The sequence below is a fragment of the Lasioglossum baleicum genome, chromosome 6 (genome assembly GCF_051020765.1).
Source record: "Lasioglossum baleicum chromosome 6, iyLasBale1, whole genome shotgun sequence".
In the NCBI taxonomy this organism is placed as follows: Eukaryota; Metazoa; Arthropoda; class Insecta; order Hymenoptera; family Halictidae; genus Lasioglossum; species Lasioglossum baleicum.
In genome coordinates this window covers 10,680,943-10,703,746 of record NC_134934.1, presented here as the reverse complement: position 1 = coordinate 10,703,746, position 22,804 = coordinate 10,680,943, and the positions used below count along the sequence as shown (strand labels likewise).

At 46.8% G+C, this 22,804-nt stretch overlaps 2 protein-coding genes across 8 annotated transcripts in view; one reads left to right on the top strand and one right to left on the bottom strand.

Moving 5' to 3' along the window:
• LOC143209545 (uncharacterized) overlaps positions 1–22,206 on the bottom strand; it is a 37,257-nt gene extending 15,051 nt beyond the window's left edge. For 2 of the 3 annotated variants that reach the window (XR_013009106.1, XM_076425328.1), the window contains exons 1-3: positions 21,446–22,206; positions 8,151–9,298; positions 813–1,296 (exon numbers count right to left, since the gene is read on the bottom strand). Coding sequence is in view for 2 of the 3 variants with exons in the window: in XM_076425328.1 (XP_076281443.1) it covers positions 813–1,296; positions 8,151–8,921 (1,255 nt within the window). In the remaining variant the exon portion in view is untranslated. The remainder of the gene's footprint in view (positions 1–812; positions 1,297–8,150; positions 9,299–21,445) is intronic. The other variant, XM_076425329.1, reaches the window with a different exon arrangement.
• The window catches only part of LOC143209541 (uncharacterized), a 51,818-nt gene that overhangs the window by 17,732 nt on the left and 11,282 nt on the right, over positions 1–22,804 (top strand). The window lies entirely within an intron of this gene.

Genomic DNA, 22,804 nt, shown 5'->3' with positions numbered 1-22,804 from the left:
AATCTCGATCAGGCCGATCGTCGTTCCGTCACGCGATCCCGCGGAGAAAAATATGTTTATCGGCTGGAGGGGCGGGCAGCTCGTTTGCTCTACTTCCGAAGTAATCTCGCGAATTCTAATTGGCCCGGGCGGGTTGTCCGAGCGATAAACCGAGTACAAGCGCGGCGAACTCGAAAAAAATACTAATCACTGTCGTCCCTCTTTTTTTCGGAAAGGCCTACGAGTAATTCTTATAATTGACACAGATCTACAAAATGTATCTTTCAACTTTTCAATATAGGCCCCCATAAGAAGGTTGTAAACAACAACCAGTATTTTCTCTGTAATTCCCGCCAATTGCAATTTTTTCAAACATTTTCTTTCACGTTTTGCGGTAAAACTAATTGCTCCAACTTCTCAAAAAATGTCCAAGTTATATATACAGCAGAGTAGGGCAATAATCAACTAATATCACTGTCCAACAGCCAAAAAGGATTTCGATTCTCACTATGCAATTCTTATAGAGTTTTCTGAGCTGATTCCGAATCTGTCTTTGATTTTTCTCCTAGACGCACAGTTTTTGAGACATTTGTATATTGTATAATATTTTTCAACTTCGAACAAATATTGTGATGTTATTATGAAAGATATTGAATTGATCTTTACAGCAAAAGATTCCTTAGACTTTCCCGAATACAGCGATATGCAATATTAATACATTATGATTGTTTAAACATGTTTAAACGATCATTAAGGACGGAGAGACACCACTCTGGATTGTCTCGAAAACGAAGCGTCAAACGAAAAAATGTTAGTAGAGAGCGTGGACCTACCGGAAGGAGTAAGAGCGTTGGGCAGGGTGGTCCGTCGAACGACGTTCCCGTTGTTGATCGCTTCCGGCGTGACCTGCGACGAGCATTGAGCGAGGGTGGTAGCGGACGGGGGTGGTTCCCGGAGCAGTCGTATCTTCTGTATCATCTCCCTGATCTCGTAGCGCAGGATCCCGAGGAAACAGAGCTTGGCAAACGCGATCACGCAGAACCCGAGGACGAACAGCAAGTCCGCGGTTTTCCGGAGCCATCTGATCAGGGATTCGTCGCAGCCCCTGGCGTACGGTTGCTGGCAGGTGTCGGTCGCGTTTCCGGTGGGCCCGCAACAAGTCTGAGGCCAGGGCCGTGAGTTTCCGGCTCCGCCAAAGTCCCTGGGACCGATCACCCCGCAGCACGCGAATTCCTTCTGCAAACGGTCCCACTGCTCGCTGAACCGCAGATCTCTGCCGTATTCGGTCTGCGCCGCAAATACATCGCTATAAATATCCTGGCCAGAGAGAGAGAGAGAGCACAGTGTCGAGGAACTGGGAAGAATTTCCACTTTGAAACATTATTGATTTAAGGAAACGTCGCGTCGTGCCACACCACGCGACCACGCGCTTCCTTCTACCTTTTACCCTCGCGCCTCGTCGCACATTCGCCTCTTTCCCCTGAATCCATCCTCGACCGCGGGAGGACACTTTTACTTTGTCCACGAAAGAGCCCCGTTTGGTTCTTCACCCTTTTAACCCTTGTGTAGTCAACCGAAATGTATGGATTATTTAAAACTTTTCTGTATTTAACATAATTCTCAGTATAAATTCTCGTTGTAAGACTATCAATTAATATATTAGCGAGTAAAGAATGGACATTCAGAGAAACAATTTCAGTTATCGATCGTAAATGTTGAATATCAAATTTCTAAATGCTTTCGGCGCTACCGTTTCGATCAATTACTACTATAGCAATTTTGCAAAATTTTATTTCTTTCCTGCCGTTTCGGTTCCGTTTTGAACCTTCATCAAAGGTTATATTAGTAATTGATCGGAACGGTAGCGCCGAAAGCATTTAGAAATTTGATATTCAGAGAAATTGTTGAAAGAAATACAGTAAATAGGTACCCGGGTACCCGGTTGACTACACAACAGTTAAACTAACCCAGTCTAAGGAAATGAAAAGATTAAGAAGATATAAGAAGCAACGCTATTTTATCGAAGAACTTTAGAGACGTCTCCGATCGTCCAGCCAAAAGCTGACAACGCAGTCGCGTAGCTACCGCCGAGTTTTCGAATCCTCGTTTTATTTTGCATAGATTGCAAGATATATAGGAGACAAATCGAAATTTCTTTCTTGTTTTAATTGCTACATTACGCTGAAATTCATACACCGATGTCCTTAAATCTTCTTAATTCGTCCACATAAACGCATAAAGCTCCGCAGTCCACCGATGAGTTACGACGGGATCGAAAGGTTTTACGATCGCGACGACGACCGCGGAGAAACGAACTAGACACGACCCTACGGTCCTACATTCGGGTCGATTATCCGGAGGGTGGGAGGCTCCGGGAGCACGCACATTTTCCGTCGATTATGCGATCGACCCAGATAAGAACGAGGCTAAGAATAATGACTGCGGATACGGGAAGAGGAACGAGGTGAAACGGGCCAAAGGTTGCCATTGTAATCTCCCTGACACTGATTTCTATGCCTCACCTCGCCTCGGCTTCGCCTCACCCCGACGCGCGACGCGATCCGCGATCAAGGGTTGCGGGGGAGCCTGACAAACCCTTGGACGACCGTCATCCTTCATGTTCGAACAAAGAACTTTCGAAATGGCCGATAGCCCCGGATATTACCTCGAAACCTGTCACAAGAATAATATTCCCTATTCCGAGGGGAATTATTCGCACGCTCCGCCCCGCCGGAATAAAATGTAGCTCGTTGTTATTTGTTATCGGTCGGGGTTATCGGATTACTCGAAATTCCGGACGCGTCGATCGACTCGCGCGGTGCACAGTGGTCCGGATGGCGATATATGTAGCAGTTCGCGAAGATTTTAGGACTACATATTTGGAAGTTTAACCCTTTGCACTCGAGCGGCGCCGCTAGGACGCCATAGTGGGACGAACCGATGGATTCTGTGTCAAAATCAAAAAACTTTCGATAAAAATGAGATAGAGCGATGATTTTTTTTTTTAAAGTGAAGCTGAAACATTGCAGACTGTCGGAAAAATAGAGAGTTTATGGTATCAACGTTTTTTAACCTTGAAAAAAAATCGTTAAAATTGCACAATTTCAAGAAAATTGTTTTTTATCCAATATCACGCGCCAAAAAAATGTTCTTTTTTGACATGCTATACATCATTTCCATGGAAAGCTCCATGTTGTTCTAATATGGGGAAAAGAGTGGACCACTGAGGGTAGGCTGGAAATCACGCGATCGATGAATCGATCGTTCGAGAAGAGTGTCGATCCGCACAACGTCGGAATCGCGTGGAGTCGCTAGAAACCGAGCTGTCGCGTCTATGTAACGGCGCTATACAAGGCGAAGCGATTCGGTTCGGTCCTGTGCGTCGTTAAACGCGAAATAAGTGGCTCGTTTTGGCAATCGCCAAAACGGTAATGACGCGACGAAGCGCGATTGTGATTGCGACCGCGACCGCGGACCGCAAATCTTGTGTCGAAATGCCATGCATCGAGTCGACGCGAACCGAGCCAAGTTCGATCGAGCACATCGCTCCTCCGACACCGTTTTCGATTTATAGCTGATTCCGTTTCGTCTTTTCGTTCTCCTCGAAATAGGGAAACGAACGACGACGGGCGCGCGCGGATAAAAAGAAACACGATCGTAGAGGCGACTTTGCACACGCTCGGAGCATGGTCGAGGCTTGGATACATTATACCCGAGCGTTTACGGTAGCTCGGAATTATTTACGAGGCTGCTCAATCAAAGTTCCGCGTCGGCTTCCAAGTCGCAGCGTCGCGTCGCGACGCTTCTTCGATCTTTGTTGGAACTCGAGGCGAAAGGAGGCTCGAGCCTCGAGATCGCTTTCAAGATGCGCTCGAGCCGCATCCAAACCAACAATTTCGAGGCGATCGTTGATCCTCGACGAGTTTCCCGTTCTACCACGTATCGATACGCTTCCGCGTTCAACGCCAAACTCAAATACGAAGGAAATCGCATCTAGCGAAATCCGTTAACGATTTCCTGTTTGCTCGAAGCTCTGTGATCGTTGCGATCGAGCGAAGCGTACGATGCGCGCCACGCAGTGGGCCAAACTGATGAATTCTTTGTCAAAATGAAACAACTGTCGATAGAACTGAGATGGAACGATGATTTGTTTTTTGAATTAAAGCCGAAATATTCATGATACTTTTTCACTTTGAAAATCTGTATTAAACTTGCAGAATTCCAAGTACAATTGATTTTTCTCTTGACACGCTATACATCATTAGACTGCGGATTTTACGCATTTATAACAAAAATGAACAGCCGCAATCTTAAACGGTAGGAAGATTTAAAGAATCTAAAAGTATGGACATATTAATTTCCTCCTGTTAACAGTATTAAAGGAAGCAATCAACTTTTATTTGATTCCAGAATCTTGTAATTCATGAAGAAAAGTTTTATTTTGCATAGCGATCCGCAGTTTATACATCATTTTCCGTAGATTTTGCCACGCTGATCTCAAATCCGGTCGCGAAATTTGTCCACTGCCTCAGGATTTTGGAAAAAATCATCGCTCTATCTCAGTTCTATCGAAAGTTGTTTGATTCTGAAACAGAACCCGTCAGTTTGGCCCGCCGTGCGTCATTCGAGTGAGAACTTGATCCCGCGTCTAGTGGTAACGCGTGGTTTTAGCCGGACGGGACGACAACGTGTTCAAGTTTGCCCTGTTTGCACGTCTCCTCGGAAAATGAAATTCAGAGGGGAAAAAAGTCACCGCGTCGCTCACGTAACGATCCAATAAGTAGGGAGCAGAGCAAAGCAAAGCAGAGCAGAGCAGAGTCGACTCGAGTCGTAGAAAGGAGAGAATAGGAGAGAAGAGAAATCAGTTTCCGTTGGAGTTGAAGCTAGGAAGAATCGTGGAGGCGTGGTCGGTCTTATCGCGGGGTAACATTCAATGGAGTATCGACCAGCAAAAAGGGCAGGTTCGTGTCGCGATTCCGGGGGGAACCGTGGACCGCGTCCAACTTCTATTAGCTTGTATTAGTACGTGTCCGATCGGGTTCGCCCCGGAGAAACGCTGCCGTATCGTAAACGGGACCGTGTTTTCGAGCTTCTCGCTGTTCGACAACTTTTCATCGCGCGCTCCGCCGATTCGAGAACTCCGTGAAAAAGGGTCGCCTCGTTTTTACGCGTCGTTTTAGCTTCTTCCCTGCCGCGGTCGCGACCGCTCTCCCGAGAAAATTCCATTTCCCGACACGCTCGTTCCAGAGACGAAAAACCTCCAGCGAAATATCTACCGAGTTGACCGCAGCTAGTTTTCTTTGAAGGGAACGGTACCGATCGAAGCCAGCGCCGATAATTGCTTCCGTTGTTAATTGACAGATTTTCGTAAGAACAGGGTTTCCCAAACTTTTTCTCTGACGGAGCACTTTAAGGGTCTTTCAATTTTGACGGAGATAATCAATAAATCTTAGTAAAATTCATACGTAAAATTATTATAGTCAAAATGTAGGAAAAAAAACCTCGTTATTGTTATTAATACTGTTTTCGCGGAGCACAATTTGGGGAACCCTGATCTAGACAGAGATTCCTAGCGAATCTATTTAATTCGAGGATTGGGGAACACGAGGTTTACGTTGAGTCGGCTCGCGCAGTGAAGTGGATCTTCGAGTGATCCTCCGGGGGTCGGAGATTTCTCGATCGGTTTCGAGGAATTTCCGGCTTACCCGGTGTCTCGTAAGAACGCGAGAACGGAATTGGTTCTGTCGCGGACACGGATCCGTCTCGATGCACCGCGCCGCAACGATCCCCGATCGAACGGATAAGCGTTTGAATAGGTCTGGATCTCCGCAATTTTCAATCTCATAATAATTTGAACGGCCTCGCCGAGCTCTGGTTGGCTGACCGACCGACGCGAACAGCTATAGTTTGCACGACATGGTATGAATAATATTCGTGCCGTAGTCGGCATAGCTGTGCCGGCTATTTATAAACGAGAATGCAGATATTTACGTATTTCCTGGCAAGTTCGCGACGCGTAACTTTTCCCGTTGTTAAACCGCTTGGCATTTAAACTCGCGCGAAGTCTCCGACAACTCGGCCGACGGTTGAATCGCGTTTCGATCGACCGTTCCGTTGACCGTTCGCCGAATCTCGTGGATCGCGATCCAAAGCTTTTGGAAAGACTTTCGGCATCGATCGACACGTGACGGGAAGTTATCAATTTTTGGGAACTATACTCTCAGGTTTTGGGGTATTTATCAATGTTATCAACCTCTGCGCAGAAAAAATGTTTGGTAACATTGATAAACATGGAGTTGCTTGCTTTCTCTAGTAAGATTCTAGTTCCTTTCTAGTTACAATCCGAGGGTATAGATCCCCCTTATTGAATTCCGCGAAACGATCCAGGTTTCCTCCTAAATACCGGTTGATTAACAAAAAAAGAAGAAGCGCAGGGTTTTCCTATTCTCCCCTATTTGCTATTCTACGGCATTCTCCGGTATTCTACCCTAAATTAGCTCGCCGGGCGGAAGATTTCTGCTACGCACGACTCGCGCCAATCTATTTTCCCTCTGGCAAGAAAAATCGTCTTCTTACCGCGAAGGAGATGCTAAATCTTCCGTATCTTCGCCAGTCGGAGCCCCTAAGCAAATTTCCAGCCGGGTTACATATTGATGCGTATCGCGGCGGGGGAGCGTATCATTCCCACCGAATTTCAGCCAGGGAAGCGGCCGTACGAAATCTGTTTAAGGTGCGTCCGCGATTGATCGGAGACGCAAACGTCGCCGAAATCGCCGCCTTTTACTTCCTCCCGCTCCTTTCCGGTTCTTTCTGCTTGTTTCCGCTCCAATCGGTTTCCTTCTACCGCTCCGTCTCTCCGATTCCCGAGAGGGCTACCTCCGCAAGCCCCAACCTAAAGTCGCCCCCATTCGTCGATACTCGATCCCCAAGTTTTTTCCGTTGCCTCGAGGCTTCGAGCACGTTGGTCGATCGTTTGTTACCGCGTGAAGTTTAACCGAGGCAGACAGACAGCTTTTACAACGACCACGAACCGAACAATCCAAAGACGAGAGTAAGACCCCGTTCAGACACGGCGGAATCCGCGCGTTTTCGACCGCGCGGACCTTATTTACATTAGCGTATATGGATTCGTTCACACGCATCCGCGCGGTCGAACAATCAGAAATAAAAATCGCGCGGTTTCCGCCGTGTCTGAACGGGCTCTTACCCAACCGATCTGAGCTCGGATCTAGCCGACAGGATCGAAGGAGCTTGCTAAAAATATGTGAGAACATCCAGAGCGTGGACAAACAAGTGCCATTTCTTTCTCGATCTTGCCAGCTACGGGAAATCGCTATCCGCACGAAATCGATTCCCGAAAATCAGGCCCCGGTCTTTGACCGCGTCGAAAGCGGAACGGCAACTCGGACACGACGAATTCGATTTACCGATCGGTTTCATTGGCAAGGCTAAGACAAGGTCTCGCGGTCGGTTCTGCGACACGACGACGACGGAGACGGCGATGCGGCTGAGGAAAGATCGATAAACCGTGCCCTAACGACGAGAGAACACACCGACCTCGGAGAACGCTGAAACTAGAAGCGAAGAACGCAGGGAAACTCTGCCGCGTACCGAGGAAGAACCGGAAAAGAATAGTTAGCCGATGATTCTACCGGGAACCTGCAAAAATTCGCGAAACTTTGATCCCTCGTGAATCGATGGTTCGGAGCAGAAGCAAAAATATCAAGGTGTTTTCTAGTAGAGCTGCCTATTTCACGTGTAGAGAAATGCACGTGGTACGTGAACCGTGTAGTAAAAATTGAGGGATTCGAATTCACGGATCCTTAACCCGGCGTTAGTTAGGTGGGGTCTCACAGACCCCAGAGATTTTAGATTGATCGTAACATTGTAACAACGCGTGACAGTTGTTAAGTTGTTAATAAAAATTCAATTTCGTGGATCTGCGTTTTTACTCTGATAAATTACAAGCCTCTTGAGCAATACCTAATCTTATATTTATGAAAAAGGTATTTATTTCTATAATACCTTATCAACGCCGAGTTAAATTCGTAGTAGACGGTTCGCGTACCACGTGTACACGTGTATTTCAGTACACGTTGAAAACGACGACCTCTAGTTTGCGGAACATTGGGATGTCGGGATGTGGGGAGACCAGGAAGGAGCTAACCGACCTGAAGCCGTTGCCTGAGGTTCGGCCTGAGCTCGGCGAGCATCCTCTCGAACCGGAAGACCCAGGCAACCCCGATGACCGCGTCGCCGAACAGCAGGGCCAGAAGTAGTATCCAATAAGCGTTGAGCAGCCTAGCGCTGAGCCTTCTTGCAGCGATGCAACCCAGGAGCTGGACAAGCCCGAGCTGCGTGGCCAGGGCGAGATAAGCGTAGAGCGCCGTCGGGTCGAACGCGCGTGGCACCCCTGGGACCACGTATCGTCGTGGATCGCCGGTGAATAAGAGCGTTCGCGAGACCGCGGCGGCGAAACCGAGCGCGCTACCGAGCAGCACCAAGTTACAGGTATAGATCCAGAGCCGGTAATATCGCATCGCGACGTCCTGGCCACAGTCGGCGCGTCTATGGGACGTCGTCGACGTCACCGACGACGCCGCCTCGTGGGGGCCGAACGAGGAATAACCGTTTCCTCTGTCTTCTCTGTCGTCCCTGTCGTCTCTCTCCAGAACAAAGTTGTTGTAGATATTATTGTTGCGGCCGATGTCGTTCGTTATGATGATGTTGTTGTTGTTGTTGTTGTGGTTTGGGTTGTGAATGTTTCGATTGGTTGCTGCGATGATCGGGGTAGCGATGTTGTTGTCCGTGGAATGTCGGTACTCCTGACGGTCGTCCAGAAGGAACAAGAGGGGCGGTTTCGTGCTGCAGTCCTTGTTCGCTGTCTTTTGGCTGTGCGTCGACTGCGGGGTGACCGAACGTTGCAGCAGCATCACCGTCATACTATCTTGCCTCCCTTGGTGCCCGTGTCCCCGTCCTAAGGATTAACGCTCCGGCTCGGTTCGGCTCGGCTCAGGCTCGAATCGAAGCGAGAACCGTGTCACCGCGGACCAGACGAGATTTCAAACAGATTTCGACGAGATCTCGTCGGAGAACCGGCGATCGTCACGCGAACCGCATCACCAACCTCGACACCGATTCTCTTCTCATACCAGCGAGCGAACCTAGCTGCAGCGTCCTCTTTCTCTTTCTCTTCCTCTTCCTCTCTTCCTCTCCCTCTTCCTCTTCCTGTTCTCCTGCCTCGTTGCGATTGCCCCGGCACCTTGCCCTTCCTTCTGCTTCGACGTTACCGCTGCTCCTGGTCACGAAGCGTCCGCTCCTAAGAAGCAAACGAATCGAACGATTACACGCTGTTTTCAGTCCCGATCTGGAAATCCAATTTTGTCGCGGCGGATTCGCGAGAAGAACAGTTTCCGCTAGATCGTCGCTCTTCGGTTCTAACTAGAGACACCCATTTCACGTGTATTGAGAATACACGTGTACACGTTTACTTCAGTACCCGTGTATCCGTGTATAAAGAAGTATGAACACGTGAATACATGTATCCTCAATACACGTCCAAAACCGTGATCTCTAGTGATCCGCACGGGCGAAGCGTTTCGTTTCGAGGGTATCGACGCGGTTGAACGATTTCGCGACAGAGACAATATCGAAACGAAATGCAGCGAATTTCGACTGGTCTCGATTCGTATCGGGAGTACTTTGCTGTCCGACCAGACCACGCGACACCTACTTCGGTTCAACCTCCTTTTCGCCATTCTTGTTGCATTGCCAGTGACAGGTGTAGTGGATAATATTACCCAGCGCGCGATCAACCTCCTTTCCACGTGACTCGCTGCGAAATAGGCAGCGTCTAAGCATACGGACTGCCCCCCGTGGGACGCTAACGTCGAAAACGAAGCTACGCCTCCTTGGGGTACGGTGCACGGAGAAAGGGAGAGAGAATGCGAGACGAGACGCCGTTCGACATTGTTTGCCTTCGGTTTTTGCTCCAAGGGAAATTGGATGTGCTCGTTGCCCTGACCCAGGGCTACGAACCACTTCGGGGGGCAGCGTTCGCGCGCAATTAGCAGCTCGGTATGAACGCATCCGGCGTTCGACGTTCGACGTTGGACACGTCGCACCGCGTCGGTCGTTTCAATACGAATCCATTTGCTACTCCCTGTGCGCACAATTTAGAGGAAGTCGAGTGGCTCTGGCGACTTCGTCGTCGCCGGTTAATGGATTGATCAGGGACGACGCGATAAGATCGGTCAGAGTAAATGGAGCCTGCTGTCCGAGCAGAGAGAGAGAGAGAGAGAGCTCACTAAACATCTGTTTCTACCCCTCTATCTATGAATACAGATTCGCGAAGATGGATCCGTGAATACAGATCCATTCGGCACTTTCGAGTCCGGCGACTGATGCGTTCATGTTTTTCGTTTGAGAGAGTCAAAAACAATTCGATTGAAAAAGATAATTTAAAAGAATTCAATTCATTTACAAACGATTGGAACAACTTCTCCAATTTTCAATTGTGAATTATGCTTTTTTCATACCACGAACGTTATAGGCTGCCAAGACTAAAACTTGTTTTTTTATGTAAAAGACCAAAATTTTTACCGCTCAAGGCCTCCACTCGACTTGAACCGCCACCACAATCGCCCTCAAAAGTCCTGTTTTTACGTTTACAAGGCGTAATTTACACATATAATTATATTTACATATATATATTTTTTGTTTAGAAGCAGATTTCCACCTTTGATAAAGGTTCAAAACAGAACCAAAACGTCAGGAAAGGAGTAAATCTTTTGCAAAATTGCTATATTATATTAATTGATAGAGACGGTAGCGCCGAAAGCATTTTCAAATTTGATAACATTTACGATCGATAATTGGAATTATTTTGTAATTTACATTATTCGGAAGAATAAAGCTGCGCACTGCGCATGTAGCTATTTTCATAAAGCTGCGACAGCTATATGCTGCCGAATAATGCAAATTACGTCTCGTAAACGTAAAAGTAAGACTTTTGAGGGCGATCGCGGCCAAGATTGATCTTTTATCTAGCGTTTTTAACTACTGAGAAATCCCATCTTTGCATTACCGAGAAATGAGAAGGCGCATCCCGCACCCATGCAATCTTAGAAACAAGTCTACCACCTTAACACGTTACAAGGATTGAAATCCAGATTCGTTTGCTACACGTGAAATAGGAATCTCTGGTATGTACATGTACCTTCTGCGGCATGTCGCATATCTCCTTCCGCGTAGAGATCGAACGATCGCGAGAACGTGTCGCGTCGCCGACGTTTGGAGTGCGGATTTATGAATTCGTAATGTCCGGGACTGATTGGAACCCGATCGAACCGAGACCTCGACTCGGTGTCTCCGATCGATGAAAGTTTAACGCGGTCATTAGTCCGTCTTTAACCCGGCGGCATTCGCGAGTGTAACCAGCCTCGCGTGCTGTCTCCGCTTTTGGAAACCGATTCGTTTCCTGTGTTTTCCAACGCGGTCGAACGAATCTGAACTCTGGCAAGGAACTTTGCACGATACCGGTAACAAGGTATAAAGCATCAACACCGAGTTGACCCGGCGACAAAACAATCTAACAAAAATTTTTTGTTTCTCGGCGAGCAGTAACATCTGAAAAACTACGGTCACTTCGAATCGAGCGAATCAAGAACGCGGTTTCTCGGTAAACGCTGGCACACGACGTCGCATATACGCAGAGCGGTAATTATTATCGCTCGCTGTGATAGATCACGCGAAACGGCACGAAACGGCAAGAAACGGCACGAAACAGATCGCGTAGCGTGTAGCGTGTGCCCCGTAAAATTGTACAAGCTGAATCAAAAGTATGGGACTCGAGAAAAATTCGTGACGCGCGTACGAATCAAAAAATTCCATAGTACTAACATCGAGTTGTTAGAAATATTGAATAGGTTCGGCAGTGTTCGCAAAAGAAAATTAGTAATTTTTCGATCAACAGTCATATTCACAGAATACTCATGTTTAAATACTTGTTCTGGTTATAATTTTTATTAAATTTCATTGATATCGACGTTTTCGGCATTGCTAAATATTGAGGAACTAACAAGTAATTTTTTACCAGATCAAGTGCTAGATTGGCGCCCGGATCGCTATGGCAGCGGGTGGAAATTGCTAGTCGGTAGCAATTCGGCAGCTTCAACCAGGGAGTTTTCCCCTTTTGTTTAATTGTTTTACGTCGCTTCTTCAACTGCTACGGTTATTAATCGATTTTCCCCTGAGGAGAGGCAACCTGCTGCGACACCCTAAGAACCGGCAACTTTTAATAGCCGACATCTCGACAAGCAAGTTCCGTGTCACAAAACGGCAAAGGAGCTTTAGATTCCCGTAGACCGTGCGTTTCGATCGGCAGCATATTTTTGCGACACCCTGTACTTCCTCCCGAGTTCTGGCGTGTGATAGGCGATTCTGTTATCGATCGCCGAGCCGAGGCTAGTTCCGCGTTCCCTCCTACGTCGAGAGGAAACCGTGAACGGAACCCAGGGTACCAGTCTACCAGAGTTGGCCAGTATTTAAGTACAAAAGTATCTAAATCCGGATCCAACTAAAAGATACGTAACTAACAATTCGTGATCTCTCTCTCTCTCTCTCTTAAGGTTCGGATCCAAAAGTATCTTGTATCTGCTTGTACTGCTATTGTGTTCTGGGCTCAGGCCTCGGGGCCCTACCCTCGGGCCTCGGAACGTGTTCATTCAAGCTTCGAGCTGGTCAAAAGGATCTTGAAGGATCCGAAAGGATCTTTGAATTAGATACAGAAACTAGTTTACAAATGTATCCGTAGCTTCGGATCCTTCTGCTTCGGATACAAAAGTATCTAATTAAACGTCGGATACAAGATACTTTTGTATCTAAATCTTCGAGTAACTAATTACAGATTTTGTATCTATTATTCGCGATCCGAAATTTGTATCTAATTACATATTTTGCCCAACTCTGCGGTCGACTCGCACCGACGAAACCGAGACACTCTCGACGGATAGCAACCAAATTTTGAAATCGATTACAGAGAGAACCTGCCCCGTTGCTCGGCTCAGTTCATTTCTTATCGCTCCGTTCGGTTGAAATTAGCATTTTAAAAAATATATATTATCGCCCCTCTGTGGCACGCGCTCGGTATTTGTAAAGTCCGCGTCCGTCCACCCTCGATTCCCCTAAATGCCAGTGCGTTTGTTATCGTCGCGAGCCCGCAGCGAGCGTGGAACCGGCCGGGGTGTCCGACCGCGTTCAACGGAGTACGCAAATCGAATGAAAATACTTGCCGGGTTAGCGAGAAACCACGAGAAACCACGAGAAACCGCGAGACGGTTGATTACGTTGAACGATTATGCAAATTTCCTACGGACTTCCGCGGCTTATTTACCGACGCGTGCACGGTATACAGAGAATGTCCCGCGCTGGGCATTTTTTTACGGGAAGAAAAGCTTCCGAGGAAATCGGCGTCGGTGCTCGACGAATTTTTAGACTTCTCGGAAACGAGGCCTCGTACGAGAAAACTTCGTTCTGCATGTCAGACTTATTTTTTCACGGACATCCTGTACACTGTCGACTCGGTCCGTCGTCGTTCCCTCGTTCGGATGGAATTGGGTCGCGCGAGGACGTTTCCGCGAAGCTTTCGATCACGCTTTCGAATCGCAAGGGGGCCTAGATGTGTGTTTTCGCTTTCGCGACGCACCGGGGAACCGCGATGCTGAATTTTTCAAACGGAACGCTACCGCACCGTGCGCTTTCCTCCCGCTCCACGGGGGACGTTATTTTTAACAGTGCCGTAACGAGGGTATGATACGCAAGTGTCTAACTTGCGCCTCTCCGTAACCCAATAATGACAAAAACATTAAAAATTTTAATGTAACAAGTTAAATTTTACTAAATGCAATATATTAAATACTATTAACTTCATCAAAATGAATCGCCTGTATATACAATAATGTATTTGTCAAGGTATTTGTATGAGTAAATAATCTATAACCTAAATAACAAGAAATTTTTATTCATATTCAATGAAGACAAAATAAAAGAAATACAAAACATAGATATGTGTTAAAATAATATAATAAGAATATAAAACAGTTCAGCATATATTTTATAAAGTAATTTTTCTCGTTTTTTTTATTTGCAAATACATCTATTATATCGTCATCATTTAATGCTTTGGCAACATCTTTTTCAATTGATATTATAGACATGTTTGTTAATCACTCTTGTCCAATAGAAGAACGAAGGTACGACTTTACAATTTTTAATTTGCTACACGAACGTTTGCAGGAAGCTGTTGTTACAGGCATTATGAAAATCCTTAATTCTACGTCTAGATTTGGATATGTGTTTTGTAATGAGAGTTCGTCATTTTTTTGCAAGATTTGAAAAGCGTCCAAGCGACCCTCAACAGGGTCGGTATTCTTTGTTTTGCGCCACAACCCCAGTTGCGCCCGTGGCGGACGCCTCTTTCGCCATACCCGCGTTACGGCACTGATTTTGAACCCTTAGGGCACTCGGGTTGTGCCTCAGAGTCACCATTAGAATTGCTATTCTTTAGTTAGATGATTAAATATGTTGGTTCTTATCAATTACTAAACATTTAAGTATTGTCCGAGGTGTTGTATCAATTTCATATCCATAAAATGAAAGAAATTATACAGAATGGAATTATTCTAGGTCGGAAGAACTGTTTAATTGTCGAGTTAGAACCAGTTTTTCTCGGTAACTTTTCTTATTTTGGATCGGTGAGTCGCCGGGAAATTGGAAACGGTACCGACCGAACGCGTCGGTTCGAACTAATCCTCCGTTCGTCGTGCATAGGCCGAGGGTAAGTCGAACGAACAAATAAACAACCGAAAAATCTTTGGAAGAAAAGATTCGGAGCACACGGAGCAGTTACGGTAATAATTATCCGAGGCAATCTTTCACAGCTGTACAAGCAGCTTGGAACGCGCGAATGTTTCTCGGCCTTGCGCGAGGGAATAATACTTGGCGCAAAATTGCCATTAAAGCCAGACCCCGGCGAGAGAGGAGGTGCTCTGTCTCGTTTGCGGGCTGCAATTTGCTGGTCGTCTGGCCGATAAACCTCCGAATGGGTCTGCGCCGCTTGTAAACGAAGCCGGAGAAACTGTTCGAGGCAACGCGAGGCAAGACGAGCTCGCCTTCTGGGAAGTAACCGCTTCGATGCATCGAAAAGCGCGTCTGGACACACAGCAGACAGCTGCGATAATATAACTGGTTTATGGATCGCGAAACGCGCTTAGGAGATCCCACCTTTAATGAGACTCGCGAGGTTCGTCCGAAATCTGCTGGAAACATTGTGTTTCGGTTTCTGGTCTCGACCCTCGGAACCGTCTCCTAAACAAGGATTCGCCTAAATCGTTTTATCGACGGACCACGAACCGAGTTCGGTTACTCCTGTAGTCCCGATTCCAAAGGAATCCCGTCGATTTACATTTTCTCGATCGAATCGCGTCTCCAGTATAAAGTACACACCCTTTGCCGACCCCTTACGTAACGTCACGGTTCCCTTACGGGGTTTTCTCGGTTGCAACGATCCAGAAATCAATTTACTTTCGTGCTCTTGAAGTGTAAATGTTCAACCCTTTGAGGACGAAGATTTTTTAAATACTAAAAAATAAGTATATTGCTTGGAGAAGTAGTTTATGTATCAAAGTCTTGAGTGCTGGGAAGAATTAAAGATATACACTAATATTTTATCATGTAGCAATTACATTATTTGTCTGCAACTTTAGGGATTGAATTATTGAAAAAATAATTTAAATATTAGGTGTGCAAACAAGTTCTTTCCCTTTTTGTTCCAAATTCAATATTTTACTACATTTTACGTACGTAAATTGTAATAAAATCTTATCTGGCGATCCCCAATCTTTCTGCCAATTCTTCTTGCGTCTGGATCGGATTTTCGTTGAGCAGTTCCTCCAACTCCCTGTCATCAAACTTTCTCGGTGCACCCGAACGATCACGACTCTTCATAAAACTAAAAGAACGCTCTTTCAGATGACACCAAAATCGGGAAGTAATTCGAATTCGGTCAAAAGTTATGATCGCAGAAAAAAATAAAGGGAAGGAACTTATTCGCACAGCTAATATTTTACCAATATTCGGTAATTTCACCGGTTCAATTTTTGAATCGTTCGAAACGAGGACCCCCCTTAACGATCGATTCATTTACATTCGATGGCGTATACAACTTCAGCCTAAGCTCGAAAGTCGGAGAGTAGAATATCCTTCGCGAAACCCTGGCGTAAGCCGTGAGTCGTAAGCCGTAAGCTGTAAGCCCTTCGAGGGTAGAATGGCGCCTGCCATCTTTCTTCGGCTCCACTAAAAATACGTTGACGCTAACACGTTGGTCGGCCGGCGCGACGCGACGGTCTGCAGGCTGCCGCTTACGTAACCGACCAACTAATATCCGTACCAACTACCAACTATTCCAATTGTTGTTGCGCGGGAAACGGTCTCCCCGAGTTAAGTACATATACGTTTTCGGTAGCGCTCACGAACCCCGAGAAACACGTGCTCTGTTCTCGTTCGCGTTTCTTTTGGCCAGCTTCGACGTTTGAATGTGTGATTTTTAGAAAAACCACTTTTGTGTTGCTACCACCACTGTGTAAACCTACCACCGCCGATCAAATGACCGGATCCTGGTTTTTTACTTCACAATTATTGAAATTATTATATCCAAACACGTATTATAATTAGACTGCGGATCTTTATGCATTTATGAAGAAATTTGTTGGGTGAAATATGAGACAGTAAAAGATTTAAAAAAATTCAAGAATATTGTATTGTTGCTTTTAATATAACAAAGTTGTCAAGGGATGAAATAAATTTTTGTGTTATCCCTGCTTCCCACAATCAATGCAAAACATTTTTATTTTGCATAAAGATCCGCAGTCTAATTATAATAAACTCACAGAAAATCTATATAAATTCTGTGATGTAATTTTTATAAGGCAACCGTTAAAAAAGTCTCACCTTTCAGTCTTTTTGCAATGGAACAAGGTTTATATCATTTTCAACTGGTTTTTATTATTGCAATTCACGTTTAAGAAACATAGAGCCTATATCCAGACACCCATTCATTTATTTCGTGACTCGAACTCTTTATTCGTTATTCAGTGAGTTTCCTCCGAATTTCTACATTTCCAGTTCCGCGCGCGGGGTTTGCTTCGCGGGACTCCGTCGAGCAGATCCGAGTAACCAAATAAATGTACAGAATGTTCGATTTAATTGTACCACAATTACTGGAACCGGAAATGTGCGAGAAAGGAGCATGTGTATCGGGTGCGTATGTACCGAATTCTGAAATCCGCACACGTTCGCTGAAGCCTGCATCGAAAGAAAGAGGGTAAACAGCCCCCGACGAGGGTGGTAGCAAGGAAGAATAGGGAAACACACACACATATGGAACGAGAGAAAAAGAGAGAGAGAGAGAGAGAGAGACCTCGACGTCGATAGATTCGCGAGATCCGAGCCGAAGCGGGAACGCCACTACTGCTCCGCGCACACGTTGCAAGTGCTGTTGACTATCTGCAGCGGCGAAGTGCACTCTCGCTGTTCGATGTTGTGCACCGGCGAGTGGTGCAGTGTAACGAAACACGGAACGAAATTAAGGGTCCATCGATCGTTTAAGTCCTCCGCGCTGCTTTCGCTCGCACCCGCATACGAGGAGAAACGCGCGGCTAGAAACCGGTCCAAATTATCTACCGTTTATCCCTTTTCTTCGTTTCCGTTTCCGTTTCCGTTTCCGACGCGCTACCCTTACACGAGTCACGATGCAGACATTCGTTCATTCTCGCGCTCGATGTTTCTACGTTTAGCCAAGAGGACGATTCAAGTTCCGCTCCTCGCGATCGACACGAACAACGTTCGATCCATAGATCATGATTAGACTGCGGATCTTTATGGAAAATCAAAATTGTCTGAATCTATTGAAAGAGACACAAGATAGAATGGTATTTCTTTCCTTAATAATTTTAATAGAGTTGAAATCATATATTGACATCTTGAATTTTGATAATCTTCCAACAATTTCGAATTTCATCTGCTCAATTTAGCTGTAAACGCATAAAGATCCGTAGTCTAATCATGACATGCGGGATTAAGCAAGAGCAAAGAGTACGCGCGTCAGAAAAGTTGATGTCGAAGCATCTTTGAAAAGATCGAATTTTGCCGAAGGTCTTTACAGGATTGCCGATCATGAAACGATTCGAATATCTGTGAATATCCTCGTCGAAGAAGACCTCGATATCTGGAGGTCGATCGCGATACACAGGTGTCGCGAGGTGTCGAGGCTTTTCCACAGGTTCCCGGCTTGTTCCACGAGGTCTCGCTATCGCGTATGGCATACGACATCCAGGGGAGATTGCGAGAAAAATGGTCGGTGTCCGAGGATCGTTGCGACCAGCGGAGGAGAGTTGTCGAGCTCCCCTCGACCCTAGCAGAGTTAGCTTCTCACTTGATAGGGGAGAATCTTGTTGGTACGACCCCGGTCAGGAATCGAACAACGACAGGACACACGCGTTTACTTAAGGGGTAGACTCGTTTTTCCAGGATTGGAAGGGTGATGCGCCTTCTCATTTCTAATACAAATAATTCACAATGCAAAGATGGGGTTTTAGGCCGCAACCGTCCTCAAGTCCTATTTTTATCTTTACCAGGCGCAAATAAAATATAGAAAAAAACTTTTTAAAAACCACGCTTATATTAAAATGCACTGAAAAGGAGAAAATCATTTTCCCCTGGTTCTCCATAAAATACCGAATCCAATTAAACGATTACTAATATTTTTCCCGAAAATTTTAAGCAATTTAAAAATTAGTGTCGGAATAGATAGAAAAATTTAATATAAATTTTTCTATCTATTGCGACACTAATTTTATAACAGAAGAAATTTTAAACTAATTGCTTGAAATTCTGGGGAAACGTATTATTAATCATTCGTCTCAATCGCGTACGTCCCGCCAACGGTCCCGGTCAACGTCCAGGTTCGTGCAATACCGATGTAAAAGACCAAAGGAGAATTAATTTCTCCTCCGGACGAGTTCGGTTCTCCTTTTCTGGTCCGGAGAAAAGAAAAACGGACGCGACCGGCGACAAAGGAGGTTGACCTTGTCCGGTGAATTAAACGACACCGCGAATACCTCCGCGAATGCCTCCACGGATGCTTTCGCGGAGTGAATAGGGAGAATAGGTCGCGGTCTCTTCTAATTAAATACCTCCGGTAACGCGAGACGAGAGCAGAGCAGGAAAGACGAAAACGGATGGTGGCAAAGAAAGAGAGACGCCGGAGTAGATTCCGGGACTTGTCGCTTCTTTAAAAAACCAAATGTTATTGTATAGATATCTTTCATCGTAGAACACGTGTTACAATAGCAGCCGCACACAAAGTATGATAAAAATCAGTTCAAAAGGACGCTATTTAATTTTTAAAGAGTTACATGAAGGGCTAAATTATTCAAACTTGGCCGCTACTTAACACCTTTTATGGCCATTGGTTTAAAAAGTAACGGCCAAGTGTTGAATAATTTAGCCCTCCATGTATAACTCTTTAAAAATTAAATAGTGTTCTTTTAAACTAATTTTTACAAACGCTTTTTTCAGTATTGCAAGAGGTATTTCTAAGCTGATGGACTTGGCCGTATTTTGTTTGATCTCACAACTTTTTACGGCCACAGGAACTTGGCTCCTGTTTGCAGGATGATTTTGTTGGGATTTCATCAATTTTTGTTGAAATTTCATCAATTATCAAGTAGGTATCAAAGAAAAAAAATCCTTTTCTAATCTGCAAGACAAAATCCAAATTCAATGTATCGAAGATTAACACTTTGCCGGCGACGCTCGGATCCGTTTGCCCCCCGCCGCTATAGACGATGCTCGGTGCAGTTTCTTTTGTTTATACTTTAGAGCGATTGTCTTTTTCATCAGTATTTGTTGCGATTTCGAAGCTAATGAAACGTATACTTATGTATGTTATGCTGCTATGTTCTATCCTACGTACCTATTTCGTAATGTTTTTTGTTCAATACAACCCCTTTAAGGTGTAAAATTTCAAACTTTGATAATTATTCCTTCGAGTGTTTGTTATGGTGGACCTATGTACCAAATTTCAAGCGTCTACGTCAATGGGAAGTACCCAAAAGGTTTTGATGATCTGTCAGTCAGTCAGTCAGCGACAAATTTAGCGATTTTTGAGGTCCTATATCTCGGAACCTACTAATGTTGGAAGACTAATATTTTGTCAATATCGAGACATGATAGCATTTAACAATTGTACAAAATTACATCTCTCCATCTGCCTCCAGTGCCGAGTTATACGCCTCTAAAAAAAACCGGCTGAGTTGTTTCGTGTAAAAGGAGGTAGTGCGAGAACTTGGCTGGTGCACTACCGTGCACCTAGAAATGTAGAAAATGAAAGACGCGATACGTCGGAAAACGAATGGGTCGGTGAGATACCGCGTGTCGTTATCAACATAATTACGTAGAGTTCGAAATTTCTGACAAACCTGAGTAAAAGCAACGGCGAGAACGATAACCGAAAGGTATAAGCGCGAGGTCGCTCTCGAAAATTCGACCGAATTCTAGGTCGAATTCAAATGCAGAAGATACAATTGGAGTTTGCTCGCGCAAAGATCGTAACGAGGAATTGTTTTCTCTCTGGGGGTTTCTGGAAAAATGAAATGCAGCCCACGGCGCGCGCTTCGTACGCTTTTAATTAGCTATCGGCGCGAATGTTTGTTACCGTTTCAAGGGGTACTGGCTGACGGAGGGGAAACGAGAGACGAACGAACGAAGGAACAAAGAGAGATAGAGAGGGGGAGAGAGAGAGAGAGAGAGAAAGAAAGCGAGTGGGTGGAAGGGTGGCGCAGGGCGCCGGGAGGGGTGGACGTTATGCAATCCTCCTCCCGACCTTCCCGAACGAATTTATTGTCGCTTTCCTTCGGCCTCGTTTCTCATCCCGTGGATTTATTTCACCGCCGTTGCTGGCTCGCTAGCACTGTCACGACCTCGCCTCGCGGCGATGCTTCGACTTCGACATCGACTTCGGCATCGACCTCGGCCTCGCCGATATTCGCTGGGAGAGCCTGGCCGACGCGATCGGGTCTCTCTCGTCGCGTCACTCGTAGACTCGACGTCGTTCGAACGTTCGAACGCCGAAGAAGAACCCAGTATCTCCGGAACCCACCGGAAACCACCAACAGAGAGATCACGATGATGGCACAGGCTCTCCGGAGGAAAACTATCCCCGCAGAGGTCTAGCGAGAGGCACCCCCTCCCCTCCTCTCTCGCGGATAGAAGAAAAATATTTCGTTAGCGTCGTCGATGGTTGGCGTACGCGCACGTGACACACTCGGCCATCCCATGGAATCCGACGAGGTCGACACGATGGGATGTCGACGGGATGTCGAGGACATCGGCGGCTCGTTGTACTGACCTTTCAGGCGACGCGGGCTCTCTCGAGGTCTCGGTACACCGTCAATCGGGCACGCACATCGTCGCGTAGAACACAAATATCTCGAGCGGGAGCCAGAGAAGCTAATAGTCCGCGCGAGCGTAGAGTCTCGAGCGAGAAGACAGGCACGGTCGCGGTCTGAACGGTGGTCGTCGTCGGGTCGCGTCGTCTATGACCATAGCCGCGAGCGTCGTCGGAAGGACTGTCCTCCTGGCCGTTCATGCCAGCTCGTGTGTTTTCTTCGTCGTTTGCCACGGGTTCTCGCGGCAGGCCCGTTCACCAGCATGATCTCGCGCGATTCCTCGTTCCACGCTCGTTCGTCATGTTCGTCTTCGTGGAGGAACGGCCTTGGCTAGTCTCCGGCTCGGGCTTCAACTCGATCGAGACGATCCCGGTGATGTCGTCGCGACGACACCCGTATCGCATAACGAACAAACAACACCGCACCGCGCGCGTTCTCTATTCGACGGGATTCGACGCGGTGTGTCGGGCTGCTACCGAGACCAGCAGCCGCCGATTCGCGATACTCGGCGTCCGGTTACGCGCGCTACCCAACTACCCGACTACCCGACTAGCGCCCGCGGAGAATGTGCTCTCTCTCTCTCTCTCTCTCGGGCTAGCACTGTGGAGAAGACGGTAACGCAGCTGGCATCGGGAAAAAGGGTTGGCGTGGGGCGCGCGCGCGGTCACAGGCGACCTGGCTGTCAACAGCGCCCGAGGTAGGCAACCGGACTGAGTCGCGCGCTTACACACTGTCGGCGACAGACAGCGCGACCACCGGGCTCCACCGCGCCGCTACGGAGGGAGCAGGGACGAAGAGAATGTCAGAGAGAGAGAGAGAGAGGTTTCGGAGCGCAGAGGGTGGAAGACTCTATCCGAGAGAGAGAGAACGAACTCTAGCCGTGAGGAGATCTGGAGGGGATGAACGCGCGAGACGAAGACGGAGACAGCCGAGCAACGTGGCGGAAGCTCGCGAACCAGGCAAGGGGAGGCTTCCGAGTCCGGGGTGGTTCGCGCGCGCGAGCGAGTCCCACCGAGTGGGAGAGAGAGGAAGGAGATAACTCGGGGAATCTGAGAGTTGTACGGAGAAAGAGGAAAGGAGAAGGCTCGACAGAGGGATCGAAAGAGGAAACGAAGCCAGGAAGTGTCGAGAGCGGGGACAAGCTGGCCGGGAGGATGGACGGGGCGAATTAAGGGAAGCTCGTTGTTGGATCGGGATAAAAAAGAGGAGAGAGATAAGTCGCTTCGAAGAGAGACGGGGCGTTCTTAGAGGCTGGAGGATAGTGGGAACAAAGTCCGTCGAGGGGGTTGGAGAAGCGATAATTCGCAGGACGTACCGAA